This window comes from Channa argus, chromosome 5 (assembly GCF_033026475.1).
Source record: "Channa argus isolate prfri chromosome 5, Channa argus male v1.0, whole genome shotgun sequence".
Classification (NCBI taxonomy): Eukaryota; Metazoa; Chordata; class Actinopteri; order Anabantiformes; family Channidae; genus Channa; species Channa argus.
In genome coordinates, this window is record NC_090201.1 from 25,427,317 (window position 1) to 25,446,539 (window position 19,223).

Below are 19,223 nucleotides of genomic sequence, written 5' to 3' on the forward strand. Positions count from 1 at the left end.
AAATTTAACACACACCAAACGCTGCTCCGGCTCAATCTGCTGCCAGTGGGCGTTTTCTGCCTCAAACCGACGATCACTAACTAGATCCATAAATGAGACCGGGCTCCTCCTCCTGAATGCAGGAAGACACAACAACATGAACACCTGCACAGTCTAATGCAATACAAGTGCAACATGAACATAAAATACAGCCCCAGAAATTTGCAGAGAGTTGAATCTCTCACAGGAAAAAAAAAAAAAAAGATGCCCTTCTCAAAGGCTGGAATTATTGTAGGGAAATTGCTTTGGATTGCATTAGACCGTGTGTTTTTCTTCGCACCCACCCCCTGTAGATTGATTATTAATCCGTGATGGTGCTGCTAATATGTAGGATAAACGCTGATGAGGGGGTTGTTCACCTATCAGAGAGAGCGGAGAAAGGGAAACGTTTTCTTTTTAACGCAAGTCAATGTGAAGCCGAAGCTGAAATGATCTTGTCGTCCTAAAGGTCAAAGTGTGAATATATGTGAGACTCTGTGGGACTGTGGACTGGAAACGCACAGTGATTCCTTCTACCACATTAATACCACCATGTGTTGTGAACACACTTTGTGAAACGGTCCCGCATTTATTGTTATGAAGTGTTTGACCGCTACCGTCCCTCACTGAGGGTGAGGGTCACTTCTTGTCTCGCAGACTGAAAATCCCATTATTTGGAATCACAACATATTCCCTTGTTATTTATCAAAGTTCACTTGTGTCAATCGATGTCCGGTGTATTTTCCTGGTTGCTTTATTTTAATTTTTTTTGGCCTGATCACGCATGTTTAAATTAAAAAATTAAATATGATCTATCGGGCCCACTCGTATAAATACAGTGGTCAGCTTTTTCCTCATTGGCTGGAATACGGTGAATGTATTTGGGTGTTTATGTGATAAAAACATGTTTAGCATCATTTTGTGTTGTGTTTTTATTTTTTATATCTTTATTATTTGGAAAACTGATGGATTTGTTAATCTGGGGATTTAGAGCCCAATTCAAACTGCAGATTTTTTAACATCCAACCTGGGCTTCACATCACAGCAGACAGTCTGTGAGAGAATTTAAAAAAAAACAAGAGACATGTAGTCAAACATGAGCACATGATTTAAAAATGGAAAACTGAACGCAAATGGCAGAACTGGCATCATATTAGATGTGATGCCTAATTGTGGGTCAGTCACTAAATACGTTGAACTGCAGGAACAATTCAAGAATATATTCAGAGATGTATTTGCCTCAGATCTGACAGTTATTTCAAATTGGGCATCAATCTTCTGGATGAGTGGTGTCATTTTAAATTTTTTTTCTTAATCTAACAATGTCTGTATAATCAGTGCAGTGCAGTGTTTGGTTTAATTGCTAATCCTACACATGCAGTATCACACAGAACGGCTGCTTAGGATGTGGAACTGCTTGCTCTCTTCTCAGAGCCGGGACCCGAAAGGTCCAGATGTTAAAGGATGTGAGTTGTCAAACTGGGGGAGATTATTCAAATTGCGAATTATACACACAGAGCCAGGGAGAAGTTCAATAAGCACCACAACCACCTATGGACTGATTCTGGTCGACTTCATCGATCTGTGCTGGAGCGAGCACAAAGTCTGCTTTTTAAAGACACTTCGGTTTGATGGACATGGAGCTTTCAGTGTAAACTGGTACAAAAAGCCTGGAGTGTGGCAGCAGAATAATTATATGCTTTAATTACATACAGCGAATAAATGTTACATTTTAGAAAAGCCACTTGATAAATTACCTTTGCATTTTAATTACACATTAATAGATTAAAAAAAAAGTAGAAAGAGGGGGAATAAATGTGTCTATTTCTATGTGCAATCATTAGACTATTAATACAGAACCCGAATTAATTGCATTATTTTAAATGTGTGGTTCAAATTGATTCGGATTAAATGTTGATATTTCGGGGTTTGTCTTTGTCCTCTACACTCTAACAAGAAGGCAAACATTTGAGCAGATCTAGGATTTGAAGCAGACAAATGATCCTATATCTCACTAATATTTTTTTTTTTCAGAAATACATGTGTGCTAGCAGATTTCCTGGGAAGATTAGGGAGGTGGCGGGGAAGACAAATCACTGATATGAAGCTCATAGTAGTTTTAAAGCTTTGCAGTCAGCTGTGTAGCTCATTTATAGAGCTTACAAGCTTTATCCTGTTTTATGCTAATGTATGCAGAGTGTATGTCATCAAACCTTGAAGGAGGAGGTGTTTAAACCGAATATGCTTATAGAGGATCAACGAGATCGTTGAGCTTTAACATTCGAGTGTACGTGCGAACGTTTCTTGTACGTTTACTTATATTCGTATCATGTAAGACCCATTTGAGTTTGAAGCTTGATTAATACGGGGAGCGTGTTTACATCCTGGGACTTAGACGCTTCTCATAAATCCTCTGTTAGATCCCGAGATGGAAGATCAACTCTTTAATACTTTAGAAATGTGAAATGTTATTGTCATTTAGTGATATTGGTTATTTGTGTGTGTGTGTGTGTGTGTGTGGATGAAGTTGGCAGCATATTAACTATTTCTTCTCTCCTGCATATACATTAAAATATAAGAAGACCTCCGACCTTAATGCACATACAGGTCATTTGTCCCTACACATTCTTATGACCCGCAGAACTCCACATAAAAATATCGGCCCCACAGTTTGGGTTGAGCCACAAAGACGCCATGGGAGGACAGAAAGTCCTCGCCTTTGTTGACCCAACCATCAAATTCAACCACCTTCTGTCTAAAGTCTGTTTCACATATGAACTATAGACAATGTCAGGAGAAATCCGCTGCGGACAGTGTCCGGAGTTGTATCGTCCATGTCAGAAGCCTCCTCACGGGAGGAACCACAAAATAGAAAACTGTGGGAAACGGCCCATCCCGCCGACTTGCTCGCTTTAATCCACAATTTGGGACACAGCTAACGCACATAATATGGATTTGGTGTTGGGGGCTCGCAGGTTAATGTCTGGATAATGTGAGGAGCATCTCACTCTGACATCTGCGATTCCTGTGTGTTTGTGAAAGGGGCTCATAGAAAGGTTGCTGTGTTCTGGTTGCTGCAGTTGCTACGTTTCGCCTGCGTTAATACACTTTTTGTTTGACCACCTACTTAGTCATATTTCACCAGAGGGTTTAACATTACTCTGTTGCCTGCTAACATCGGGTCACCGACACCAAACGCAGAGGTCCTTCAGCGCCAAACCAAATCATTAATGAAACTTTGATCAATCCAAACAAGCTTAAACCTTTTCACTTTTTAACTTTTCTGAAAGGTCTGAAAACAAAATCTCTTCTTTTTGTGGAACGAACACACGCTGACTTGAATTACATCTTTCCTCACAGCTAAATACACAAAGTCTCTTTCATGGTAAAGTCTCTCTGCACAAAGTCTTTTTGGCTCAGTTCACTTAGACTTGTGTTCAGTTTAGCTCTGCAGGAACTTGAGCAGCCTTCGCACATCGCGCAAAGCTTTCGGATTAAACTGGAGTTTCGACTTCCTCGTCAGCCAGCGTTGGCGTTCGTCCTTACGTTGCTCCCTGCAGAAAATGTCGTCCAACATATCCCATCGAGTAGAGCGGAGGCCGTTACGGTAGCATGTCCATGTCCAGATGTTTCCCCAGCTTCATCTCTAACACCCAGTGCTGTTTTCTGTCTCCTGACTCACCTGTCAGATTTCACTACCACCTACTGTGGTATCAGTGCTTCATGAGTCATTCACTCATTTACACAGCTGTTGTCTGTAAATGCCAAATATGCAGAGCCTCTGAAACGAAGCGGTGTGTGAGCTCTAATCCCTGGGAGCCTTGCAGCCGCCGGTGACCGTTGTCTAAGGTCTTTATCGGAGTCTTTGGGCTTCTTGCCTTTAGGAAGGTTCTCTTTTCCCTCCACTGTTTCTCCTCTCTTAAATCCTCTCAACCTTCCTGTGTGGTCTCAGCATGTGTTCGTTAGTTACGTGGATTTGACATAAACTGTAGTGTGGATGACGATGAAAACTGGTTTTCCGTCTCCATCAAAATTGATCGGCCAAGCTTAATGAACTGAAACACTGAATACTAAAAAAGATCGGGAGGGCAGGGTGGTGCATTAAGACTACTCTTTAGGTGGTGCCTCTTGAGAAGGGTGGGGGGGGGGCTGAAAGATTGTACTTAAACTGTGAAGTAGGCTTTGAAATTTGGTCGCTTTGATTCTGTGACGATTTGTATTTGGACCCAGAAGCACAGAAGGGAAGGTCGAGGATGTTTATTAGTAACAACATCTGTGAATTGATGAATTGCGGTGGGTTCAATATTTTTCTTCAGGGGCAAAAGGTGCTGATAGCCACAGAGGGCTTCCTCGTAGGTGGAGAAAAAAAAAACCAATGCTGAGTTCAGTTGGAGGGACAGGTGACTGGATTGGGAGCCAGATGTAGGAATGTAGGAACCAGGAGGGAGGCAAACCATAACCACACAAACCAGAAAAACAGGTGAAAATCCCAATGACTTCCAGACCAAAAGCTGCTTGAACTGTGGGCATCATCAACGTATCTCCTCTAGTTGTCTTTATTAACAGGTTTGTTGTTTTAATCGGAATCGTTTTTCAGCTTTTACAATGGTTCTCTGAACTATGTGAACTCGTTTTCCAAGCAGTCCATGAAACCTTTTTCTCACTTCTGCTCTCATTCTTGCAAAAGCCCAATTTGAGTGCAGCACCACTGTGAAGTCTGTGCGAACAATGAATGATCCTACTTTGAATCTACTTTGAACTTCAAACTAAGCCTCAGACAGACTCAACCCTTTACTGACTCACGCTTCCCCAGCTGGTTTGGTCATTTTTGTTCAGCTATGAGCACATTTTACATAAATGTCTCCCAATGCAGTTTTGTCTTCTGTGATTAACACCAATGATCACTTTTTTTTTTTTTTTTATTCTCCCCAGATCCACCTATTACCTCCCTCCCAATCATCCATTTGTCAGTCGCTACCTGTGCACGTCCCCCCAGCATGTCGCTGAAGGTCCAAACCAGTAATGTGACCAACAAGACAGACCCAAAGTCCATCAACTCCCGGGTGTTTATTGGCAACCTGAACACGGCGGTGGTGAAGAAGTCAGATGTGGAGAGCATCTTCTCCAAGTACGGCCGGGTGCTGGGCTGCTCCGTGCACAAGGGCTACGCCTTCGTCCAGTACGCAAGCGAGAGACACGCCAGGGGGGCAGTGATTGGGGAGAACGGCAGGGTGCTGGCTGGACAGACGCTGGGTGAGTGTGGAAGAAATATGTCCAAAGTGTGGTGGTCCAACAACATCATGTTCAGGAACAACATAAATATACTTACCTGTACTTAAATGTTAAAAATGTCTTCTTCTTTTTTTGTCACCAACTCCGATTGAAGTCGAGATCTATTTCTTAGAGTACTTGTACTTTTATTGGGCAGTACTTACAGTGGAATGAAGAATTTGAAGTAACTTTTTTAAGCAGGTACTTAAAGGTTTTACTTGCCCATTGAGTTTTTCTAAGTGATTTCTGCCACATCTACGGAATAATGTAGTTACTGTGGTGCCAAGAGTTTTCTCCGAAATCCCAATTTAAACACTGTGGATTCCTAAAGGCTCTAATAAACTACTCAAAGCCAATATGTATGTAAATAGGAAGTTCTCAAACTCATCTTTGCCCGGAAATTAAAATATCAAATATCTTTTGGTTTACTTTTATTTTGGTACTTTTTTTTTTTTTGATTCCTTATTTCAGCAATATGTGTATTTCTTGATTTGACAAGCAGACTCTTCACGCTTGTGAGCTATACGCTAACCTACAGAAACCCTTGGAGATGTCAGGACTGTCAACAGCAGCTAAAAAAAAATTAAAAGTCACATTTGTAACTCCGAGTTTCGGCATTTCTCTTGCTCTCTCGAAAAATATTTAGCCAGATGCAGCATAAACCGGTATGTACAGTAGGCTGCAACGGATGATGGTCAGTATATAAGTGTATGTGCCGCCTCCTGCAATATTTGCATAAGAGCACGTGTCAGGGATTTTCGGCCGGAACAATAAAGGTGAGGGACACAAATAACATCCACGTCCTCAGATTTAGCAGACTTGTAAGAACATCACAGTAGGTCTTACTGAGTGTTGGTTTGGGAAATAAAAACTCGTGAAACACCCACATCTGCTCGATGTTGAAGGCTTTTCTGTGGACATTTTTGGTTCGCACTTGTAAATGAGAAACACATTTTCATCCCGCAGCGTCCAATAAATTGCGTTGCTTTTTTTAACCAGAACCACTTTTTTGACGCCACGGTAACAAACGGCGTCTGATATTGACGCTCCTAGTACACGTTGGTGTCAGGAGGCTCCAGAAGTGCCACCGTTTGACGGCATGGGAACGACTTTATATACAGGCAGATACTGAGTTACGGTTAAGGAAAACAACTTCAGGGCTGAAAGCTCAGGGCACCGATCACCGACACAGAGCGGCGCTTTTGGCACCTCGGCAATAAGAAGGAGCTGAAATGACAGGTTATTAAAAAAATCCAGTTCATCCAATGCACTGAAACTGTCCTCAACGACACCAAACACCCCTGTGCACATGTTTTCCGTGTTTGCTCTCAGGGAATAAATAAGATCCATACTAACATCGGGTGAACCTGCTGTGACCTCTGACGACCCCTACAGCACCTTCACAACTGTTTCCCGTTCTTGAGTTTGTACATAAACCACTTCTTCCACATTTCCTCTGTGTTACTGTGCAGTAAGACATCAGAGGGGAAATCAGAGTTGAGCAGAGTGCCTTTAAGTTAAGCTCCATCAGTCCCCCCCACCCCACCCCACCCCTCCCCCTACGGAGCAGGCCGAGACGAGCTGTCAGTGAGCCGTTGTGAAGAACTCTACTTTATGTTCAGTCGCTGCAGAGCTGCGAGCACATTTCTTTTATAGTCTCTCTCGCTGTGTGGCGGAAAAGAATATATCTGAATGACTCCGGCTCGACAGCGTGAGGTCATGTGTGTGTGAAAATGTGTGCATCTCTGTGTGTGCGTTCTGGGTTCAATGTTTAATTGCTGTCTCCCTAGCAACACACACACACACACACACACACACACACACACACACACAGGAAACCTTTTAGGAAACATAACCTCTATTAATTTGTGCGTGTGTGCGTGGGTAACGTACTTTAAGATCGACTGTGTGTGTGTGTGTTTGTATTGCCATATTTTTCTGCACCACTCAGGTCCTCAACCCCCTTTTTTTTTTTCTCTCTCTCTCTCTTTTTATGTCTCTTTTCATCTTTAGCTCCCCAGTTAATTTCAGCCCACTGTGCGCATTGCTGGGATGATGTAGAGTTTCTATTTGGACACATTTATCTCTTTTAACACATAAGTACTGTCTCACACAATAAAAATACTATAATAATATTAATAAAGATTGCTTTTAAGGAGAGAGAGAGAGTGGGTGGAGGGGGGGGGGGGGGGGGTAACAGAACAATTACTGAAATGTGAGATTGAAGCTTATCAGTAGACCAAATACTGTAATGAGTCTTAAGAACAAAAATTAAAAGATTGATTTGATGAGCCTGAGCTGCTCATGCATTGAAAGTATTAATGGGTTTAGATAATGTTGTAATAATCCTATATTAACACTATAATAATACAACTTTCTCCCTTAACATTAAAATGAGAGATTTGTATTGGTTTTAATTAGTTTTTGAATTACAGCAGCATGTTGCTTGATTGGCTGAAAACACAATTAGTTTTTCTTTTGTTACTATAAAATGTTTTCCCCACATTGTTATTACACCTTTTTCTCATTATCATATTACTTTATACCAGTTTAGAAGTTAGCAATGTGACCAGAGATCCCTGAGACGATGACGGCAGACAAAGTGCTCAGGTGGAAAGGCAGTCGTCCGTGAACACCAGGGCTGGTGGTTCGATTCCGAGCCTCAAGTCTAAGTGTCATGGACAAGACACGGAAGTGTAAAGCCGTCCAACAACAATTTCCCCATGGTAATAAATTGAAGGACCTAGTACATAAATGATAGGGTCAATAACAGAGGTGTGTGTGTGTGTGTGTGTGTGTGTGTGTGTGTGTGTGTGTGTTGGGGGCAACTACTGGACTCCTGCCACACACACATCTGGCTGTGTGTAGAGTGTTGGATCACACACATACACAGGCACAGGAAGCTTTCTAGGAAACATTTAGTTACATTCAAAGCACTTTCCTATATTTTGTCCCTATAACCTGGCAGATTATTCACGTCTCCCCAACTGTTTATGATCATTTGTTCAGTGCCGCTTGAAGCTTAACGTGGTGGATAAGTTATGTATTTGACGGTTCGTCGACACTAAACAAACGTTTTCAACTAGGTTTTTAAATCATTCTCCTATTTTGACTCGTGCCCCAGTTTGGCCCCCCCACTGAAAAACGTCCAGCTCCACCCCTGCATAGAACCGCTGATTTAGCTTGACTGTAACCCTGGAAACCCTGGAAGGCTCGTGAACGTGACCACACGCATCCTAAAAACACATGTAAAAACTTACTAACAGCTGCTCGGCTCCCAATGAGCCATGCAGGTGTGCAGCAAAGCCATTATATCACGTGATTTCTCTTTCGTGACTCTGAACGTTACACAGAATCCCGAGCAGATTTTTCTCTTGGGGATTTTCCAGCCGCTCACTTTGAACCTCCACTGATTCATGACTGGTGGCTCAGTGTCTGTGCTTCCTCCGTCTTTTTCTTAGTGCAGTCTGTCCCTCGCCTTTCATCCGGTGCACGACGGGACGGTGTCCGCCCCCCTTTTCCGAAAATGGTGCGATGACTCATACGCCAATCAGCCACAACCCCGTTGTATTTTTTAAAGTCCTCTTCAACAGGGGTCAAGAGGGGAAAAAAAACGCTCCACACAGTGCATCGCAGCTTGCTGCATAGCTGCAGATGTATCATGGCTCCCATGCTGACCCCTGTCCACCATAACATTAAAACCACTGCGTTGCTTTGAGGCTGTGGCTGATCGGTGAAAGTACACGGCTGTTTCCTTGCGTTAGCGGCACAGAGCAGCTCTTAACCACCCACAGATGCTTGGGGGGAAACAAAGGGAACCTTAAAGAAGGTCTAAAGAACACAAAGTAGCAATCGCCTCTTGGGTATCTCTGATGTTTTTATACTTCATAACAGATGTGGTGATGTGTACATTTTTCACAGTCTTAACCAAATACTGCTTAACATTATATTGTTTTATTGCAACATTAGAGGATTTTTTTTTCTCTCTCTCCACTGATAACTGTGCAGGCTAAATATTTAACGGTTTCTCCTCTAACTCATGTTTTCCATATGGTCACTTCAAATCCCGACCCTTTTTTTTTCACAAACGTGCACATTTCTCATTAATCTTCAGTTTCTATTATTAAGTTTACAAAACTTTATCTTCTCCATGGCCAGTGCAATAATGTATGAAATTCTAGTTTACATTTTGACATTTCTCAGCTGTCTCTGTAGATGCAGTGGAATCTGATGACCCTTTAGTTACCTGCAACATACAGTAACCAATACAAAACAAACGAGCAGTGCTGTGATTGCAACGATTAATTTATCTACTCACCCCCAGTGAATTTTGTGCAACCTTGCATCATAAAAACATTACAAAATGCATCCCAATTTTTGACCTACCACTGACATCAACTCCGCTGCTTTAGGAGGAAATCGACGCCAGATTTATGACTTATGGCTATGTGAGATAAAATTCCTCGATGGAAAGTGCCGAAGCTGCCTGACTGAACAGCTGTTTGCACTGTGGGGGAGATGGTCTAGGGGATGATTAGTAGGTCAACAGCTTCCTCTAGTGGAGATCACCAGGCAGCACACCAACCAGCTTCAGACATCAATAACTTGTGACACAGAAAACAAAGCGTTCTGTTGAAGAACTGACCCATTTAGAAAAGTTGACATGTGCTGGCAAAGTCCTTGATGTTGTGTTTGTATAGAAGTAAATCTGAGATATAAGTGGTCGTGCAAAAACTAATCACACCATGTGACAGGATAAAAATTAGATGTCTCTGATAGGAGAGTGACGCACTGAAGCACCATTTTGGTTAGTGGAGAGAGGCACTGAAACATCCTGCAGCGATGCTTCACCGTCACTCGATGACAGTTGTCTCCAAATCTTTTCAAATCTAATACTGACAATGACTGTCTGACTGCATTAAAGGTTGAAATGATTTTTAGATATTGGAATACTTCTCATTTTCCGTTGGAACTTTTAATAGAAGTTAAAAAAAAAAGCAACCAGTAATTTTCTTGTCTTTCAGATATCAACATGGCAGGAGAACCGAAGCCGAACAGACCCAAAGGCCTGAAGCGATCGGCTGCTTCTCTCTACAGGTACAAACCAGCATTTACTGGATTTTGTTTGACGGCCCAGCATGTGAGTAATTCTAATTCGACAAACGAGCACAGATTCTTTTAGAACAGCCGGATCCATGTTGGCCACGGTAACAAATGCAGGTGGGGGCTCACGTGGGACTGAAATCTAATCCACTTTAACTTGGGCGAAGGCTTTTAAACTACCTACAGTGGATAACAACACCCTGATAATGGTGGAGGCCCAGACCTGTAGGTGTATTATGAACAACACGCTGACTCTTACTCTTCTGACTCTTACATTCACTTTGCCTGTTCTTTGGCACGTGAAAGAAATATAACTATGTATGTGTGTGAGATTAATTTTGGTTTTGCTTTAAATTCTTTATGACAACAAGATTTGTTTTTAAAAAGCAGGCGATTGTTTCAGACAACTTTTCATCAGTTTTTCTTTTAATTCAAATATTATTCCTCCTGCATCTTTGGAAAATATACTGCTGAATCACTGCTCTAATACATGGGGATTGATGTCCTCTCATGTAAGACTGAAAAGGCCTTTTTAGAAAACCTAAGGCTTTGTCTTCATCCCTCCATGAATAAAGATCTATACGACTTCTTCAAGCAATGAGAAAACAAGGAACAAAAACGAGGACGACGTTGCCCCAAGAGACACAAAGTCATGTTATACTCAATTCTTGTACTTATCAAACCCATTATTTTGAAAGATCGTGTTGAATTTCCTTAACCAAAGATTTTGGTTTTGGGTTCTTGGTAAGAACATGTATTGATAAATCGTCCAGCTTCCTTCTGTTAAATGATTATTTGTATTAGTGTGAGTTTTACAGTCACTACCCCCAGACCTCGATTTGATGTATGGAACAATAATTGAACAGTTTTTTTTTATGTAGATCTTTAGCTTTCTAAAGAAGTGCAATTGATTTTGACGGTTTTGCTCTCACAGCTTGTTACAGTGTCCATGATGACACCCAAAAACCCAAAAACCCAAACCGCCCAAACAAACTTGACACTTTTACAAGATTATTGAAACTGTTGCAATGCAGAAAATCTCACGCGGGACTTCGAGCTGGCAAAACTCCCCAATATTTTTTTTCAGCTGGAAGACTAAACAATGAATCTAATCATCAGAAAAAGTTGTTAGATGGAGCAAAAGAAATGAGCGAAGTGTTTACTAAAGCAAAAACAAAATGACTATATGCTCCTACAGTTATGAAAACAAGGACTAAGATGTTAGAAAGTAGAAGAGTGACTTTCTTCAGGGCATTGAGTATCATTGAACACCCACGCGTCAGTCTCTGCCTTCATCACGGTGCTGTTATCCAGTGTCCCACATGAGCACCTGCATTTGTTTTTAGGATTTGTGCATATTTGTGAAAGAAACTAAATTATATATATATGAATATGACAACAGATTTTTTTTTTTTAGCTAAGCATAGAACTATTTTAAAGCTGCAGGAAATGCATGAATACGAGGTGACAGTCATCATATATATCGTGATAGCAGTTGCCTCATTTCTCTTATATAAGAGGGAGCTTGTCATACTGGGCTGAAAGAACATCAAAGCACATTGGGATTATTCTAGGGTTGTAATGGATTTTTAAAAAGGTCAATTTCCTACCAAATATGTGTTTTGTATTCATTGCAACATGTATAAAGGTCCCCAAAATCAGGTCTAGGCCACCATAGTTAGTGATACGAAGAGCAGTTTTTATTTAATTCAATTCAACTTTATTTCTATAGCTCCAATTCACCACAATTCACAATTTACAGTTTAGTTACAAAAAAATCTCCATTGTGGATGTCGTATATTAACAAAACTATACGTAAAAATTGAGTGTACTTCCCCTTTACTATGCGTATACTTGCTTCCAGCCTGCTGAGAACAGGCTTGATGGCAAGAGTGCAGCTCAAACCCCCAACACTAAATCTGCAAACTGCAAAACCAAAACCCTGAACACTAAGCATCTTGTAGAGCTGCAGATTTGGTTGAGAATTTCCCTCTGCATGGTCGAGGAGAGAGCACCAATCCCAAGTCACGTCGTTAGAGCAGGTTTTTCAGCTCCATCATCATGTAGCTGTTTTTCAATTAAAGATATTTCTTGTCATCCTTGTTCGGCTAAATGAATGTGTGTTTGGACATGTGTCACACTGAACGTTCCCAAGAATTCAGTTTCTGTTGGCAGGTTCCGTTGTCTTTTCGTGTCTGTTTTTCTGTCTCTTGTGGTGAAATGAAGGATGTTGTGGTTTGTTTCTTGCTTTTTCACAGTTTGTAATTATCACATCTTTTGTGCTTTTCTGTATTTTTGTTTTTTTTTAATGATTTTTCTTTTTTTGTACTTGCAACTCTTAAGTGCACAGAAATACCACAAAAAATGTTTTTTTTTTTTTTTTGTTGCCATGTGTAGCTTTTAATGTGGTTGTGTGATGAACAGCATTGTATCACATTTGTCTTGTACAGTCATTTAGTCCTGTTGTGCTTTTCCCCCAGTGGCTACGAGTTTGACTATGATCACTACAGAGAAGATTTCTATGACAGGTAAGAAGAGGGACGGGGAGCTTTCTTCTCCATTTCTGAGCCACCAGACGTACATTGGCTTCACAGCTATCAAACCAAAGACGAATCGTGTTTTCAGGTTAACCACGTGTCTATCAATCATTAATAATGGAAAGTTATAACGGAATATTCCTCATGAGAAACGCGTGGTGGGCATCTTGACGATTGCTCTAATAGCAGAATACAGACCCTGACATGACACAGAAATTACAAGATTTTTTCCAAAGGAAATGAAAGAAAAAAACAAGCGATGCTACTGGAGCAGGCACTTTTAACTTGCTTTTTTTCCCTGCTTTTCATTTGCACGTCGGCTTCAATATCAAGTGGGTATGACTTTAAAAATCGCTTTCAAGAATGACCCGACGTTTAATTGAAAACAAGACCGCAAAGCTGAGGTACTTGGCACCGAGACTAACAAGATCCTGTTTCTTTAACTGGAGGATTCTGAATTGCCTTTGTCCGTCAATGTGAGCGTGAATGGTTGTGCATCTCTGTGTGGACCCTGACACAGACTAGTGACCTGACTAAGATGTACCTTGCCTTTTGCCGTCTGTCAGCTAGAATTGGCCCCAGCCCCTGTCTGTCAGTGTCATATATCTTGTCCAACATAAGGTTTCAATTGTTGAGGGCCCTAAACCCTCGGGGATGAGTGTTCGTAGCCAGCGGTGGATTTCCTGAGGGCTCGGTGCCTCCTCCAGATCTCAGTCCCAAATGAGTGCCTGCATTCGTTTTTGTGGTCCGAATGTTTGTGGTCATATATTTCTTCGACGTGTGTTTGCCTGTTTGCTGCTTAATAACGTGCCTCGTGTAGTTGAGCAAACCGCTGTACAACAAGATGACGGCCATGATATTTTCCTGGTTTACATATTTTCTTACACGCTAATAGACAATTATTCAGTTCAAGAGCCAAATGGACACTCGAGGCAAATTGTTGTCTGAGTCGTGCTCAGATTTGCAGTTGTTTTGTGCACAACTTTAACCATTTTATTAAACAGACAATGTTCAGCCATCTGGCGGGTTCGACGTTGCCGTTTGCCATGATTGATGGGTGTCAGAACACAATGCATCATAGCTTGGTGCGTGTCCGCCCCCTCTGTTCACCCCACATTAAATACGCCATGGGGTCTTAAAGTATTATTGACCTCAGAAGAACTGCTCTGTCTGGAGATTATTAACCATTTATTCCCCCAGTGATTTCCACAGGCCCAGGCCATTTGAGTTAATTAGCAGGGGGTTCTTTGCTGTACCTGTCTCACCATAAGGCAACATCTGGTCAAATTCAAAACATTTCCATTGACCTCTGCAGTCGTGTCACAGTCTGGTAACCATTACTGCTTTGACAAGGACAGGAGAATGTCATCATCAAAGCCATCACTGTGGTGAGGGTGAAAGGAAAAAACTGCATCTGTAGTCTCGGTGCCAGGAAGTTGGATTATTTATTCCCTCAACATGTTTCTGGGGCTAGAGCTCTAAAATATCTCAATGTTTCAGGTTTCTACTACTGTTTTAAGCAATAAGACTACAACATAGTCATCCTCAGATATTAAGCTGCCACAAAAAGCTGAGTCTAATGTTCCTCTCTAGCACATGAAGGAAATCCGGTGAATGTGTTTAGGATTCTCTGGTGTTTACTTCAGCATGTATGGGAAATGCTGCTGTAAAGCAGGGTTTGCATGAGGTGATGTACAGTAGAGGCAGAGCAAATCGTCCTAGTACTGATGTCCTGAATGTCAACAGCTTTGTAACATTTAAATGGCAGGTGGGTAGGAGAAGATGAAAGCTTTCCCCGGAGGAGTTCTTCATCATTACGAGTTCAGATAATATCACCTGGGAAAGCAGGTTGACCCTAATTCCGAACTCCATAGTGGAGGTCGTAATCATAGTCTCCATAGAGGATCAAAGGTTCCTCCAAGTGATGTCATCTGTAGGCATTTTTCAGCTAGAGGTGGGGAGATATGTTAATATAGGGAAGTCAGGGAGAACTTTAATGGCATTCATTTACATGCACTACTCAAACTAGACTCAGTGTCAGTGAAGGCATCGTTTAAATGCACGAGTTAAAAAAAAAAACTGCTGTCAAAAGACATCAGCTCTTGTCTCTTGATGTGAAACAGTCCACTATAGGGACATTTGGGTTTCTCCAGGAAGAGCAGTTGTGTCTCTTAATTCACAGAATGACACAGCACTTACCCAGATATTTTCTCTGTGCTCACTCAGAACAAAGAGGGAAAATCCAGAGAATGTAACCCTCCCGAGTGTTGCTGAACACATGGCTTGTCCTCTGAAATTAACATGAGCCTTTCCAGTCCTGGAATGCTTCCTTTAAACCACCACGGCCCCTTTCTGTCACAGCTCGGGCGTCTGAGTGCCCTGCTTTCACTCAAGTACGACAATGCACAGAAAAAGTCCGATATTTTCACGCTGTCGTTCACGTGTTGCTACACAAACCAAACCGCGCCGTCTTTGCTTGCCTCGGAATTTTTCTGCTAAAGTTCAACTTTGACCCCTAAATCTAGTGACCTTTACCACAAGCAACCAGTTGCACTCTAGCACACAGTTGCCATTGGTGCCATTGTCACTTTTGTGTATCACCTTTATTGGATCCTATAACATCTTCAATGAGAAACAGCTCAAGCATGTTGTAAAATATCAGAGTGGATGAGGAAGAACTTATTGGGTTGATGGTTGTAGAATCCAGGTATATGTGCTCTGTACAATTATAACGCTCTTCAATGGACCCTTGAATAGACCCAAACATTAGAAACTCATTAAAAGTAACTTTCTTGCAATTTCTCTTGATTCTTTATCCTCTAGTGTTAGTGTGCATAGGATGCATCTTCTCAAGCCAAAAGGGCAATTTATGTAAAAGTACTGTGCATTATATTTGTCCAGACAGGTCCATGAAAATTATGTGCAATACTGAGGTAAGCTTTCATCGAATGGGGGGGAAAAAAAACTTTAATGCATGAAATATGATCTGGAGCCAGAAACGACACTTCATATTTCATGCATTGCCCACACAAACAGACTGGTCCCGCAAAAAAAATGCCAAAGTGAGGCGAGCAGCACTGATGGGTCCCAGTGAGCAGCTTAGCATCATCAAGCTCATGCAGCATGTGTCCGTACACGTTGAAACGCTTTCACCTACAGCATTTGAAGTAACCACGACTGTGATGCTCCCATCACTTCCACAATTCCCTCGAAGTGGATTAGAAGGAAAGTGCCACCATCCTAATGGTGGCAAAAGGTAAGATTCTATATTTTTTCCTGCTCACTTTTTTCTTTTTCACTTAACTTCTCTGTAATACATATACCTGCATTTAACATAATGTCAGGCTATTAAAGTATTAACCATCAATAATTTGGTAATATGATTTGCTACATAATCATCCGGAAGCCAAGTCTGTATTTTATAACAAAGTCAGATCCCCCAACCCATTAGGGGCCTGCTTTATTTCAGCTGTCAGTTTTTACAAAGAATCTAACTTTTTTTTTTTCCTTTCTAATCCAGATGAACGTACAATCCCCAACATGACCAGATGTTCAGCGAACCAGTTTTTATAGGATTTTTTTATTTGTGCAATCATTAGTTATTGTATATCAGATGGGAATGAAGTTTGCATTTTTTTTTTTAAATGACATTACAAGCAGTAAAAAACGGAAATGAAGGACCATTTGTTATTACGCTCTGAATATTACCTGGAAGCTGTTAAAGTTTGCACTGTGCACGAGCTCCTATTGTGCACAACTGCTCTGTTAAACATGTCAACACACACATGTACTGTGTTTGTATATTTTGTCATATGGAACAAATTTAACAGAATCAAATCAATTGCATTTGATCATTTCTGTATAAAATCATGAACTCTGAATCAAAATGTGTGAGAGAGAGAGAGAGAGATGCACCTTCCTTACGTTTGAATTAAAATACCGACATAATACTAATTTGATTGATGGAATGACGTAATTTCATCTGTTGTCCCAGTGGTTCAGCAGAATAGATTTTAGATACCGTTTAGATTGATGTTTGTTTTGTGATGGTAAGCTATACGTGGAATGATGGTTTCTCTCCACTGACACTAAGGGCCTCTGCACATTTAGTAATATTGAATAGTAATATAAGTTTTCACCCGATTTCTGATTGCTGTTCTGTAAGTCCTCCACTTTGAGACGTCCAAAGGACGACACTAATCTCTCTCTGGCTATGCTATTCCAGTTGCACTCCTTCCAGATGTCTGTGCTTCTCTGGCCGTCGCTCGGCGTCCACCCGACCTGCCGAAGAATCAGAGTAGCGCAGTCATCTGGTGGCTGCAAACCGTCTTCCTTGACCTCTCTCCATGTACCTGGAATGAGAGAAATCCTGCTGAGCGTTAGTGGACATGCACCTGCGTTTAACAGATGCTGATTTACACCTGTCACTTTGATCTGACCGTCTTTTTCGATTTCTAAGCTATAAATTCACGATATATATGTACATCTACGGTAAATAATATATCACTAATGTTGTGTTGGGCAGACACATTCGTTTTGTTTGCAGAGCTGCTTTTGCATCATTTCATCCTGCGTGTCCCTTTAGTTTTTAATTGAGTTCATCTGACCCGGTCTGACATCATCTGAACAGAAATGGAAACTTATGGGCCTCCTAAAATATGATGTGTGTACTAAATCTATATACTAGGATATGCAGATTTGCTCCCTACAGCATCAGAGAGATCAGATCCTACCTTTCTGGACATGATGGTACTAGTCCTAGATTGTCTTGATTGCTGCAATGTCCTACTAATATGGCTGCCAGCATGCACACTCAAGCCTCTCCAGATAGTCCAAAATACAGTAGCATGTCTGAGTTTGGATCAGCCAAAACAATCTCTCTTCTGGATTCTGGTCACTGATCCCATCAGCTTTAAAGCTTTGATGCCTGCCTGCAGAGTAGTCTGACCCTAACTTGACAGCACCTTCCCAGCTCCATCGCCTGCTGCACTCATCAGTGAATGGCATCGGGTGGCAAAAGATGCCGAGCAAAGCTGTTCAGCTGCACAATGGTGGAACAAAATGTCGAGCTCTGCACACTCAGGAGCCTCACTCTACTGATATTGAGTCTCTGGAGGAAAAAGTGTGGAAAGGGTCTAAGGTCCAGAGAGCCGTTGCTTCATCGGGAGAGGTTCTGAGTATTGGTTCATCTTTTCGGTGTGGAGAGACCAGATGGTTGCATGGGGGGAAAAAAATGTTGATTCAACTCCACTGTGTAAAGTATCGTTGGATTGTGTAGGTTTAACCATTAGAAAAACCGGCACCAAAACTATTTCTCCCGTGTCGTCTCGTTCTGGTTTGTCTTCACGTTTTATCTACTGAGCAGCAGTTTGGACTTTGTTTTGTTTTTGGGATAAGTTTAATCTAAAATGGCAAAATATGATTCCACTTTTCCCCAAACCTTCTAGCCACAATCATTGAAATGTCGGGGCCAATATTGCACAGATTTGAAGCTCTTTAGTTACTGGAGTCAAAGCAAACATGTACCAAAGTATTGGTTCAAATCAGCTGTGGTCGATGTTTCATTTGCAGCATAAGTTTGTTCCACACCAGTTAATCAGAATCAGTTTTTGGGAAGTTTTCCATTTTTGCTCACACGTCTTTGTTGTCCTTTCAGAGGCTTCTCTCTGTTGTTCACTCAGAGGTCAAATACAGCCAGAGGAAACATACAGAGTTCTACATCCTATAGATCCAGTTCGAACCACATGAGACCTCAGTACCCGTTGAGTGCATAACCTGGGTGGTGGTTTGGTAAGATGTAACTGTAGATGTGAGCCAATAAGTCCTCCAATCTCAACGCCCATGTGGGTTGGTTGCCCTTAGCCTGCAGCTCTGGGTCAGGATGTCGAGCAGTTGTCCACGAATACCAGGGTCAGTGCTTTACTCCACAGCTACTTCTGTCTATGTGGTGAAGTTTCCTTGGGATAAACGAGATAACGTTCCTCCAGAACCATGGTGCTGTGCATCGAGTGCAAACAGTGCAGACGAAAAACAGTACAGACAGACAGTGTGGACAGACAACACAAAATAACACAGGACAGGACACAAAACCTGAGACCGTGCCGTCCACTAAACCTATTGTATGCTTCGATTTTACATCACAGTACAGTCAAGTGTGCTAAAGGTGCAAAGTGCAGTTAAGTGGAGAATACAGTTTCTCTGTTAAGGTAGAAAAGCACTGTGTAAGTGCAGACCATCTACCATTTACGTAAGCTGTGACCTAATTCTAATTAAAAACAAGATCACGAAATCTGT

The 19,223-nt window shown here is 41.6% G+C and overlaps 1 protein-coding gene across 2 annotated transcripts in view; it reads left to right on the forward strand.

Annotated features, from left to right (window-relative positions):
* raly (RALY heterogeneous nuclear ribonucleoprotein) overlaps window positions 1–19,223 on the forward strand; it is a 93,237-nt gene that overhangs the window by 52,038 nt on the left and 21,976 nt on the right. Inside the window, exons 2-4 of one of the 2 annotated variants that reach the window (XM_067505754.1) lie at window positions 4,951–5,271; window positions 10,314–10,386; window positions 12,873–12,920. In XM_067505754.1, coding sequence (XP_067361855.1) covers window positions 5,016–5,271; window positions 10,314–10,386; window positions 12,873–12,920 — 377 coding nt within the window. In that variant the 5' untranslated portion in view covers window positions 4,951–5,015. The remainder of the gene's footprint in view (window positions 1–4,950; window positions 5,272–10,313; window positions 10,387–12,872; window positions 12,921–19,223) is intronic. The other variant, XM_067505755.1, reaches the window with a different exon arrangement.